This window comes from Onychomys torridus, chromosome 2, assembly GCF_903995425.1.
Source record: "Onychomys torridus chromosome 2, mOncTor1.1, whole genome shotgun sequence".
NCBI classification, from domain to species: domain Eukaryota; kingdom Metazoa; phylum Chordata; class Mammalia; order Rodentia; family Cricetidae; genus Onychomys; species Onychomys torridus.
This window is the reverse complement of record NC_050444.1, coordinates 112,654,093-112,667,112: the sequence shown is the minus strand read 5'-3', so window position 1 is coordinate 112,667,112 and position 13,020 is coordinate 112,654,093. Positions and strand designations below refer to the sequence as shown.

General features: G+C 41.5%; 1 protein-coding gene across 3 annotated transcripts in view; it reads right to left on the bottom strand.

Moving 5' to 3' along the window:
* Fggy (FGGY carbohydrate kinase domain containing) overlaps positions 1-13,020 on the bottom strand; it is a 405,205-nt gene that overhangs the window by 97,010 nt on the left and 295,175 nt on the right. For all 3 annotated transcript variants that reach the window (XM_036180113.1, XM_036180114.1, XM_036180115.1), the window contains one exon: positions 8,112-8,259. In XM_036180113.1, coding sequence (XP_036036006.1) covers positions 8,112-8,259 — 148 coding nt within the window. The remainder of the gene's footprint in view (positions 1-8,111; positions 8,260-13,020) is intronic.

Here is a 13,020-nt window from a genome sequence, read left to right as displayed (position 1 = left end):
AGTCCATGAAGAGATGACAAAGAGGAAGACAGAGTTAGTTGCAGTAGGTAGAAACAAAACCAAAAAAGCTCAAAATATGAGATGGATTTGCCCTGGTCTTGCTGGGTTTGTGGTATAGACAGAAGGTAGTGAGCCTAAGAAAGCATCTAGAGCAACCTTCCTAATGCTACGACCCTTTCATAGAGTTCCTCATGTCGTGGTGACCGCCCCCCAATCATAAAACTATTTTTGTTGCTACTTCATAACTCTAATTTTGCCACTGTTATGAATTGTCATGTAAATATCTGCATTTTCCAATGGGCCTTGGGGTCGTGACCCACAGGTTGAGAAACACTGATCTAGAGGCTGGGCAGGAATCCTGGCTGCCCACAGGGAAACTGTGATCTTAGTCTTACCTCTGTTGGAATTAAGTTCAGCAACAGTTTGAATGAAATGGAAAGTATGTTTTCCCAGAGCCTTCCAGTAGGAGCCTCAGCTTTCAGTCATGTGAAAACTAGAGCAGGAGAATCACGGGGGAGGGCAACTTTGAGCTAAGGATCTATAAGATGATGATAAGTACACACTCTTACATTCATGGTGCAGTCCATGCACACATTAAAAGGAAAGGATAGGCTGACATTCTTCCAGTTGCCTTATTCTAACACTACTTACCTGAGGTGAGCTGGCAGTTCACACCTACTGAGGCTCTGTGGAAGCCATTTTGATGTGTGCATGCACCAGATGCCAAAGCCGTTCTGTACAAATACCCTGGCCCCTGCATGCTGCAGTCTAACCCTGTCTCTTCTCTCATGTCAACTGGATCTGGTTCTTGGTCCTCAGGCCGTAGTTCTTCCCAGTGTTTCTCTCCTGGACCAATGCAGCAGACTCCACATGATATCCCACTGCCTGGAAAGGCCCACCTGTAGTCTACCTCTAGTTTTATTTGGTGTTAAGTATACACAGAAAAAGAGTTATAAGCAGTGGTTCCCAACCTGTGGGTCACAACCCCTTTAAGGCAAGCACTTATTCACAGGGGTCACCTAAGACCATGGGAAAACACAGATATTTATATTACAATTCATAACAGTAGAAAAATTAAAGTTTTTAAATAGCAATGAAAATAATTTTATGGTTGGGGGTCACCACAACATAGAGAACTGTATTGAAGGGTCATAGCATCAGGAAAGTTGAGAATCATTGGTTATAAGAAAGGAAACTGATTCTGTGACAAATGGGAAACAGAACAGAATGAATGAGAAAACATCCAAAGCCTTAATACTTCAGTTTTATTCTACTTTAAAGAATGTGGGGGCTGGAGAGATGGCTCAGTGGTTAAGATCACCGGTTGCTCTTCTAGAGGACCTGGGCTCAATTCCCAGCAACCACAAGGCAGCTCAAAACTGTCTGTGACTCCAGTTCCAGGGGATCCAACACCCTCACACAGATATACATGCATGAAAACACACCAATGCACATAAAATAAATAAATATTTTTTTCCAAAAAAAAAAGAATGTTTGTAGTACAAATTTGAATTGAATGGGTTCTAATCCCAAGTCTCCTATATTCTCCACTGGGTAAACTGCTTACATTGTTCGATCCTCAGTTTATCTGTTTCAATTGTCAATATTATCTCAAAGGGATATTGTAAAGACTGGCAAGGATACAAATATACCCACCACAGTGCCTGGAGCATCAGGCCCCTAAGAAATGGGCCTTATTGAAAAGAAAATCACCTTAAATTAACCACTTCAGTAAGTAATAGATTATCTGAAAGCCAGTTCAGTAATACTAAAGATATTAATATTTGTCACAGGATTTGATTTTATGAGTAAAAACAAAGTGCAAATGTCTGAATAGAACGGTGTTAAATAACAACAAAATTTAGCATGTTTAAGGCTGCTCCAAGCCTTAACATGACTCACTTGCAAACAGCTTTGATTGGCTCAGGAGATTCCAGCTCCATCCTCTATCTCCCCATCCCAAGAAGATATGAGGCCTTGTTTTTTTCCCAAGTTCTTGCAAATTCTTAGCTGAGCCCCTAACAATGCAGCAGACATCTAAGTCTTTAGTGCTGTTTCTGTCTCTCTGGCTTGGCTCTGGGCCTCTGCCGAACCTCCAGGGACTCTACCTAAGCTCCTCTGGCTTGGCTCTGGGCCTCCGCTGAACCTCCAGGGACTACATAAGCTCCTCTGGCTTGGCTCTGGGCCTCTGCTGAGCCTCTAGGGACACCTATGCTCCTCTGGCTGGGCTCTGGGCCTCTGCTGAGCCTCCAGGGACTACCTAAGCTTTTGTACACCTTCTTTCCTGACTCAACAGCCCCTGGACCAGCACCTAACTTCCCACAGTTTGAGCAGGGAATGGTTGATGGTACCATACAGTTTAGTAGAGAACTAGAATGCAATTCCTGCCCAAGCTTGTGTAGTATTCCAAATTGAAGCAGAGGAAATACAGTGCAACCAACAGTGAATGTTGTGTGTCTGCATTCATGGCCTGTTATGTCTCTGAGTCCATTTGCTGCTCTGAATGAGTGTTTTAGGAAAACAATTTAAGTACAACCCTTAAATTACCACCATCTAAACAGAGATTATACCAATTTGAGCCTAAAAACCAGTCATATACAGGGAGGAAAAGACTTTCAGAATAACTATTGCACTAGCCATTGTGTGGGGTCTAGATCTGCATTCCCTGTTGTGTGGTTGAGAAAACTATAGGCCAGAAACCTAAGGGTAGAGAACATCCATGTCCAGATCTACAGGAAATGCATATCTTGTGACACACTAAGGTGTTACCAACTTCTCTAGCTAGTCTTATGTCTGGAGACCTCAGTGGCTGTTCCAGTCAGTTCTGGGGCTAAGGTGAGGATCTATATACAGCTGGCCATTCACAGTTCAGCATTTACATATGGAATCCCCTACCAGGGACCATTAAGCAGGCACTACAGATTTAGACTCACTGGTTGTGAACCCATGGTATGCCTGCTGTTAAGCTAGCATTTCTTATTTGAAAATAACCCTGGAAAGAGGCCTGGGCTACTCCAGCCTCACTTTGAGCAGACTGTTCTGAAACAATGGAACTGCCACTGTCACATGCTAATGTATCTTCAAGTTAAGATGTAAATACTAGTGCAATTTCAAACTATGTTCTCTCTATATCTTCACAGTGATGAACAAACCTCTCAACCCTCTATTGGTAATAAAAACAAACACGCAATGAAATAGCAGACCAGCCACCTACATAATGAATGCATTCCTTATGATGTTCAGTTACATCTATCTTTGCATATGTTCATCCTATTTCTTTACTTTTAAAGCAAATGTTGCTTTTCTCCTCCTCCTCCTCCTCTCTTCTTTTGAGCTGGCCTTGAATTCCCTATGGACCTGAGGATGACCTTGCATTCCTGATCCTCCTCCACCTCCTTCCTAGCTCTGAGATTATATAGGTACATACCACCATGCTTGGCTACAAGCAAGAATTTCTTTTATTTTATAAGGAACTATAAAATCATCAGTTTTAACAGGCTTGCTAATAAATTAAGCTTCTGTTTCTTTTAGATAATGAATAAGTCAGCACTAACTATTCTCCTTTACTTATCAAATAAGAAGGAGAAAGGGGTAAGTAAGTTTCTACTTTCTCCAGATAAATTACCAAATTCCTCCTTCCCCTCAGCCTCTTTTTCAGCTGAATTTTGCAGGATAACTGTACATATCATCAAAGGAAAGAGGAAACAGCTAGCCCAATGGCAGGGAGATAAGTGTTGCCAGAAGGCAAAGAAAATGATGTTTCTGGGCACAACGGTATGATACCTGGTTCCTGTCCTGCTCTAACTTATGAGCATAGGCACTGAAGCAGAAGAGAAACATATGACCAGGACCAACAAGTCATTCTGTAACCTGAGCAGCAAGGCTGAGAAGGCAGGCTCAACCATTGTGAAGAAGAGACAGGCTCAGAGCTGAACTCAAGGACCGTAATTAGAGTACAAATGCGAGGATGTCTGACCAGGTTGGTGATAAGGGCCGTGTAGCAAGGACTAGGATGAGTATGATCAAACCTAATGTACCAATGTGGACTCCCTTTTTATAGCTCTCAGGCCACTTTGCAAAGTCCAGCACTGTGCACAGGGCCCCTTATGGAGGTCCATGAACCTAAAAATCTAGGATTCACACTTTCATTAAAACTTTACTCCTCCTTGACACTCTGACCTTGAGAAACTCACTGCTCCTGCTCAACCTGCCAAAGAAAGACTAACAACATTTGACCCCAAGGCAATCACTTGGTGCAGGGGGACTGACTTATATAAGCCACTCCCCCTGTGCTGTTCTAGGGGGGTAAGTTGGAGGCACATGCTCGGTCTTATGACAGTCCGGATTTCCTTTCGGCCTTCATGGTTTTCGATGCCAGTTTTGTCTCCACTATTGCAGTTCTAGTTGTTCTGTGGTCATGGTCATTTCCCTTTCCTTCCACTTAGCTGTCCCTTCCTCCTACCTCATTCTCAAATGTAAACATATGTAATCTATACATTTGGTGTGGGTACGGAGGTCAGAGGACAAACTGCAGGGGTCAGTTTTCTCCTTCCACTGTGTGAGTCCAGGGGGTTGAATTCAGGCTGTCAGGCTTGCAGCTTTGCTCAGGGAGCCATTTCTCCAGCTCCTTTCCTCATTCTTCCTCTAAGTTTTGGCTCTATCTCATGGATATGAAAATAAAACAAAACAACGCAAAACAGAAAACCATACTGGGTCTGTCAAGATGGCAAATAATGTTTAAGAGGCCTTTGCTGCATTCTCAAAGTGTCATTTCTTGCTCCTACTGTGCCATGTTTTTCCTATGGGACTCCCTTTAAGGGAGCTATGTGTTTGAATTTCCCAGAATGTACTCACAGCCTCATTAACTGTGTAAGTGGATTTGTTGCTTCCTATTTACAGGAAAATCCTAGTTTAACAGAGCACAAAGACTTTTCTTCACATGTTTTTGTAGTATTGAGTAAAGCATTTCCTTACTGAGGCTTCTTTCTCTCTAGTATCTCTAGCTTGTGCCAAGTTGACATGCAAAACTAGCCAGTACAACCTACCTCTTGTCAACTTGACACAGTATTGAAGTAGATCACCACTGCCTGGCACACAGATGAAACTAACCTGTCCACCAAATTCATGGAACTACCATAGCTCTTCCAAGGAAGAAAGAGATACTGACTGGTAGAGTGACTTTGATCCCATCTGCCAATGGTCTGTTCATTCTGCCTTCTCTTAACATCAGCAGTACCCTGAGGGTGGGGATCGTGTCTAGTTACTCCCATACCAGCTACCAATTGTAACAAAGATATTGCTAAGTGCACTACAATCATAGCATATTTTAATTTACCTGGACATTATTAGTAATATTAAATATTTATCATCTGTATAGTCAGAACCAGAAACAACACAATAATTTGCTATTAGCATATTGTTCATTTGCTATTTTTTCCTGTAGTAATACATGGCCTCTTTATTATCTCCATGTACCAATAAATTACTATTAAGTACATACTCAGTACTTACTATGTGCCCAGAGAAAATATTCTGGAGCCCAAAGAACAAATTCCCTGGGTTCTGATCTTAACAGTGTTGTCCTGACAATACCAGTTGCTACTAGCATGTTGCCAAACGCTTCTCCCTACTCCTTTAAACCTGCTCCAAAAACATAGGAATTATTACACCTTGTATTGGCACCAGTGCTTGGCACTCACTAATTAATTAATTAATTAATTAATTTGTGTGTATGAGAGTGTGCATGGTATGTGTGTACCAGTGTGTGCAGATGCATGCTGAGGCCAAACGCTGAAATCAAGCTCAAGTCTCGGGCTCTCTTGCTCTCTGTCTTGAGGCAGAGTCTCAGTGAATGTGCATCAAGGCTGGTAGAAAGCAGGTACCAGGGATCTCTCTGTCTGTGTGCCCTACAGTTCTGGGGTTGCAGCCTTGCTGATGATCACACCTGGCTTTTTAAACCTACATTGATGCTGTGGATCTCAACTCAATCCAAAAGCTTTCAGTATTTTATTTTATTGCAACAAGTGTGTGTGGACAATCAATGTTTTGGGAATGGGTGCCTAAGGTATAGGACTGGCAAAAGCACACAGTAGTAATGTGGGCTCCGCCTAGCATATGAGCTGGGGGAAAACATTGCAGATTCAGGCAAAAGGATAGAACATAATTACAGAGGAGTTTCAGGGGTGGACAGCTTTGTTCTGATGTTATTCAAAACTGAACCGAAGAGGAGACATGTTGGGTATTTAGTCAGAATTGTCTTCCTTCCATCTTGTCTAGGTCCTCTATTTTCCTTGAACTGTTGTGATATAACTTCTTATAATGATAACTGTTACATGCTGAGCCCAACCAAGGACAGTTATAGAGGGAAAGTGTTGCTAAGGAACATCAAACAACACAGGAGGTGTATTTATAGGACAGTAAAACTCTTGCAAAAGCAAGTTCACCAGGATTTATGGATATAACTGGGCCTGTGTTTCACTGGGGGAAGACCCTTAGCTGAGCACATGCTTACTCATCTAATGTGATGGGATTCCCTCAGAACACCCCACTGACTCCTGAAAGTACTCTGCATCTGGCCAAGCAGATTACAATATTCTACCACTGGTAATTCTTATGTCTTTAGATTCCAGGACTGATTTTAAGAAACAGAGAAAAAGATCACCATGAACCAGGATGTATGACAGCATGACAAATGTTGGTAAGGGCACTACTGCCAGTTTGTATCACTCCAGAGTCACGATGGTTTTATCATGTGTCCTGGCTCTGTTTTAGAGCAATCTCAGAAACTGGTAAAACAACATCTTGAACATCTTTAACTGTATTTGCCTTCAGGCATTTATTTGTCTCTCTTGCTAAGACGTTCATATTCTTTTTACTTGTATAACTTGTGTTCCTTCCAACCCACTAGTTTGCATGCATTGATTATCAGAAAGCAAAGAGTGTAGCTGTACCCGCCTTGGATATTTCTCCTCTGCCTCCACATCTGAATGTAGATGCCCAGCTCACTGTTTATTTCATAGACTTCCTTCCTGGATTCCAGACAAACACACTCTTGACATGTCCAGTTTCCTTGTTTTTTTTTTTTTTTTTTCATGATTTTCTTTTATAAGCAGAAGTAGATTATGTGGTCAACTATGTAATAAAAATAAGGCTCTGAACTTCATGGTGGTATCATAAAACTATTTAGAATAATATTAATGAATCCATCCACAAACCTTCAACTCATGAAGCCAGTAGGCCTAATCATTGTTAACTCTGCCTCTTGCACATGTGTGACATTTGCTCAGTCTCCATTCTCACTTCCCATTTGACTTTCCTTATACTCCATTTCCTAGAATTGGCATTCATGACTTCTTATCTGGCCCCTTAGAACTGAAGGTCACTCTTCATCTCTAGATTTCACTTGTTTCATCCATCGCCAAGCCTGGCTCTCAGTGTTCTCAATAGCCAGACTTCTGACAACCACCCGATTCTGCCTGGCTTCTGAAGTGCTATACCTCACTCAGATGGAGGTGAGCTTGCCCATCCAGTTCCTCTTGGGCTCTGCAGGAGTACACACAATCTCTATATTGAAAATAGTCTTAAAGATCCTTAAAGAGTTGACACCATCTCCCAATATGTTATTAATTACATTTTTAATTCATATTTAATCTTTAATTATGAAAATTTGCTATAGGCTCTGAACAGCTATGACTCTCAGGCTAGTCAATATGCAGCAATGGCAAGTGGGACCCAGGGCAGTAATATTCACCACTGAGGTACCAGGCAGCCTGGAGACAGAGATGGAAAACATGACGGCAAGCAATATAAATGCAAATATGACACAGGCAGGACTTTCAGCCACACCAGGGCAAAAGGAGGCAGCAGTAGTTGAACACAGGAAATACTAGTTTGAGTGTACCCCGAGTTGGCTCAGAAACAACAATGGCCAACAGATCTTCCCTGGGAGCGTCCCCAACCTGACTATAGCAAGACAACTGAGAAAAACCAGTGTCTCTTGGCCTGTTTTCCTTAACTGTTCTCTCTTTCCCTTTCTACTCACTTTGTTTCTTTCAAACTTTGCAACCCTTTGGCTGGCCTTCACCTTCGTGCATGGATTGGCTTTCACTTACCATGCCCTTTAGAGTCAGATCTGCTAAGGGAGACCGGTTGCCATGGAAATCTGGCCAAACATGTAAATCAACAGTGAGGAAACCCACAGGCTGAGCCTTCTTAATCAGATCCAGGTGATTGTTCAAATATGCATATATACTCTGGCATCTGGAAGAGAAGTGGATTTTGATTTTAAAAGGGAATAGGGCTGAAGAGCAAATTATTCTGCAGAAAGAAACCATTTGCACTTCCATGTCAGACCCAGAAAAGCAAACAGGCTCCTAAAAGCTTCAGCAAATCAGCTACTCTTGTAAGAAACTAGCCAGTGCACTTTCAAATCACATTGTCCTCACCATGCCAGAGCACTATGCCCTGTCAAAAGGGGAAAGGCTTAGAGTCAGAAGACCTGGTCAGACACTGGCTTCCCTCCTGGTAGCTGTATGAGCATGAGACAGTTATTCAAAGTTCTGGAACTACCCTCTTCTCATCTGTAGAAATATCTCACAATCCTTGTTCAACTTACCTCATAGGGTTATTATGAAGATCAAAGACCATGTATTCAAACATACAGCATTCTGTAAACTATAGCATAATATCATACATATGCAAAGGATTTATTAAAAATCTATCTCCCTAATTATAGTAATAATGATGACCTGACAAATAGAAAAAAAATATATGCTCCTGGATTCAGTGAATGAGTATCATACATACAGTTAGGATCAAGATTTAGACATGTGATTTCAAACCATGACCTTGAAATGCTGTTGTGTAGGCCTTCCCCCTTCTTATGTTTTAGTTGATTGATGTGTAGAATGATGGAATTAGGACAGTCCCCTTAGTCACTGACATTATCCAAGTCAAAAGATGATGTGAGTGAAGACAATGCTAATTTCAGACCTTATTATTTGTCCTGGCTGGGTAGCATGCTTTAGCCTCTCTGAACTTGTATTTCCCCATTCATAATGTAGTATACCAATACTTACTTCACTGGGTAAAGACTTCCTGCATGTAATAAAGACAACAGTCCATTAGCTGGGGATCTTTGGAAAATGCTGCCTTCCAAAATTCTGACCAATGATCCCAAAGATGGATCAGAGGTTGCTCTCTCTCCCACATTTGTGGTTGCCTTGGGATTATAGCTTCAAAGGTTATAAAACACGGGGAATGTCCAAGGGAAATTAGCATCTATAATACTTCTGTCAGTATTTGTGATTTGCATTTTTCAAATGCTTTAGAAGAAGAAGAAGGAGTTATTTCTAGTTTTTCTAGATTTCTAGTTCAGGTTTTGCAATGCCAGAAGTGGGATAGCACAAAGTTTCTATAGGTTTCTAAAAGAATTGTAAAAAATAGTTCAAATTCTCTCTCTTTCTTCCTCTCCATCAGTGAAAACTCCTTTTTTTTTTCTTTTTCTTTTTTTTTTTTTTCAGTGCTGGGAAATCAAACCTAAGGTCTTGAGAATGCCAACTAAATGTTTTACCACTGAGTGATAAACCCAGGGTCAGTGAAATTATTTTACTAAGTAAAAATTTTATATGGAATTCCAATGCAGAAAATGTAAAAAACCCAAACAGCTCGATGTGTGCATGCACACATGAGCACACAAAGTGATGAGTGTCTGTTTATAGCAGCAGCAGAACAGAGAGAGTCCTACTGCCCAGTGAGCTCTTTGCTGCAACCCTTCTTGGTATTTGTAGTCTATGCCTCTCCTTCTGGCAGGGGGAATACAATATTAACGGAAAACCCAACTATGATTGGGGTAGCAACTACCACCCTGGAGCATGCACCACGCTTCCACTGTGGTCCAGAGAGGATGCATCACTGAGACCCTTTTCAGAAGGAATCCTTAGTGCCAGAATAATAGGGCAAAGTCCACATGAAACCCTTTTGTTTGACTGATGATGAAGCCGTGAACTTTCTGTATCTCAGCTAGATACTTCTTATCCCACCCCACCCCCCAACCTTGTTATGGAATATTCTATTTCAGTTTTAAGAAAGGGCTCTCTGAAGCATCCACAGAAGGGAAGGCTTGAACATATACACATGAGCACATCCTGATTTTCCATCTCCCAACTCTCCCTAGTCTGGCCCAACAGGAACCATATTTACAACAAAAGCCTCAAGAACAACCTTTCGCATCAGAAGCCAAGAGTCTGTACTATTCATAACCACTCTCCCTTTGGAAAGGCATCACAGCTCCTAGAGTATAGAAGTGTATATAATCTTAAAGAAGTGAATGTCCATAAATCTTCTCATTCTGCCTTTCAAGGAATCTCAGAGAGGGTGTTTGGCTTCAGACATTTGGGTCAATAAGAATCTATATGCCTAATTACTATTGATTTGTCATTGTCTCGTTTACTGAGGGTCTTTGCAAACAGTGAGATTCATTTAGCCTGCACATATACGGCCACTCATACACTAATGAGATCCCTGGGGGATGGGGCACATGCTTAGCCCTCTGACTCCTAACCTCCTTGCAGCTGTGTGTTTATTCTTTGAATTCAGCTCTTCCCCTACATGCTTTTTCAATTATACCTTACCATGTGTGCTATCTGAGTATATCATTCAAAATGAAGTGCACTTGGAAGACATTAAAATAACTAATGCACATCATCATTCACATAATTTTAAGCTTGCATGATGCTGTTTTTGGTTTTGACATTGTTTCATTTTGTATGTTTTATTAATTCTTTCTCAAATAACCGTCTGCTCTCTTCCAAGCAGAGTAACTGTGATTCCAATTGGATTGTTCTCCCTCCCACTCATGAATGCCAGGCTCATGTGTCCTGTCTCAGGGAGTTCCATTAAGCATGACAAAGAAAATATAGTTTCAACAATCATAAAGTAACTTCACTGGTGAGCAGGTACACTAAACCTAGTGGAGTCCAGGCCACTCTTTTGCAATGGGAATTAATAGTCTCCACTTTGCAGGATGCTAGAAGATTCCATGCAGAGCCCTGAGCACATTGGAATGACAGGTGATTAAGTAGTTCACTCTCATTTACCATCACGGGATTTTATTTCCAGTTGTATTGTTCATAATCTTAAATGCAGACAGTGTCTGAATCACTGCTCTCCCTCACCCCAAGTCAATTCATCAGGTTCACAGGCTGCTCTTCTTCATCTGCTCTCTTCCTTCAGTCCCCAGAACACTCTGGTTTGGGATTTTTCTAACCCCACTCCAGCTCAATCTCCTTTTCTGCAAGTCCCTTAAATGTGTAAGTTCTGCCTTTGGTATCTTCTTTCTTGTTTATTATGATTATATTCACAAGCCCAAAATAAGAATACATGGTATAGCAGTAAATAGTAATAATAATGTAATAATAAAAATAACAACAATACAGAAATGATGCAAAGAAGCAACCATGCTGCCAGTATCTAGGTCCTTATTTCTCATGCATTTGCTCTTCCCAGTCTACTGAAACTCATTTTATCCCTTGACTCCTTCTTCATCATTTCTTCTCTTCCTTCAGTCTCCAGAACACTCTTTTTTTTTTATTTATTTTTTTTATTTTACTAACGCCTCTGCAGCTCAGTCTTCTCTTAATGCTAGTCCCTTAAGTATCTAAGTTCTTCCAGAGACCTGCCTTCGGTATCTTTTTCCTTGATTTATTCATTTACATCACTGTTTTCTTTTATTACTCCAGTTATCATCTAGTGCCGATATAGACCAATTATATATCCTCATCTCTTGTCCATTATTGTCTCGTGATTTCTAGTAATCAACCACCCATCAACTGCTTCTAGAACATCCAAAGACAACTCCAGTAGAAATATCTAACCTAACAAACATTTTTAACCTTTCCTTAGAATGTCATTCCTTCTTCTAAATACCTCTGTAACTAACAAACCTTTTAGCAGCTGAACTGGCCAAACTTCTCACCCCTCCAGGAGAGCTTTGGTTTCCAAATTTACCTCCAAACCTTGCCCCCTCCTGATAGGTTTTCTGCACTGCTTCCTGAGAGACTCTATAGTACAAGAGATGATACCTCCCACCCCACCTAAAACCTGAAGTGACTCCCCACTGTCTTCAGGACAAAGACAAACTTCCCTTCTGGCACAAGAGATTCTGCCATTAGCAGCTTTCTTCACCTTCAGCTGTATTGAGGTACACTTCCCTTTCTTTACAGCCTGGCCCCTGTTCTTCTGTGTTCTTATGTTTTACCATGCAAAACTTCTTTTCATCTTTATCATCATCTGTACATCTAATCCTGAGTATTTCTTTACTCTGCTTCCCTGTACCTAGAATCTTCTTGCCTTCCTTACCTGTCCCTTAGCCATCATCATTTCAGACTTACCTATGCTATCATTTCAAAGCCTTGTCTGAGCCCAGGACCCTTTTATTGTCTATGTCCCCATAGTCACCTGTGCTGAAACACGACCTTCGAGCTCCCTTGCTGCCTTTTGAAATGAAGCCTTGTGTGAGGAAATGGGGGGGGGGGTGATCTTGGCATCCTCATGCACCATCAGTGGACTTTCTATCTGAATCTAGACAGTCATAGCAGAGGAACAATGAATTTGAAGAAACTGATTCTCAGTGGGATTTTGGGCTTAAGAAACCAATATGATCAAGAAATTTGAGTTGTGTTAAAAGAAATACCAGAAAAGCTAGGGAAAGGTGTTAAAAAGAAACATAGGTCTTTGAGAAAAAGAGTTAGTAGAACAGAGGTAGTCCTGAAGGACCTGCCACCAAAGGGCTCCCTTAGAGGGACACTCGCACAGTGACCTCCGCCAAAGGCACTCCAAACCAACTGGCACTCTGCTCAGTCCCTCCAGTCACCTCTGAGCTTCCCGAGGACACCCACACCGTACTTTCTTAAGCTTCCTTTGATCTAGAACCCCTTACCAATTCCTCTGTCTGTGTGCAAGAGAGCAGCCAGGATAATCTCCTCTAAATGCAAAGCTTGGGGCTAGAATGTGGCTCAGTGC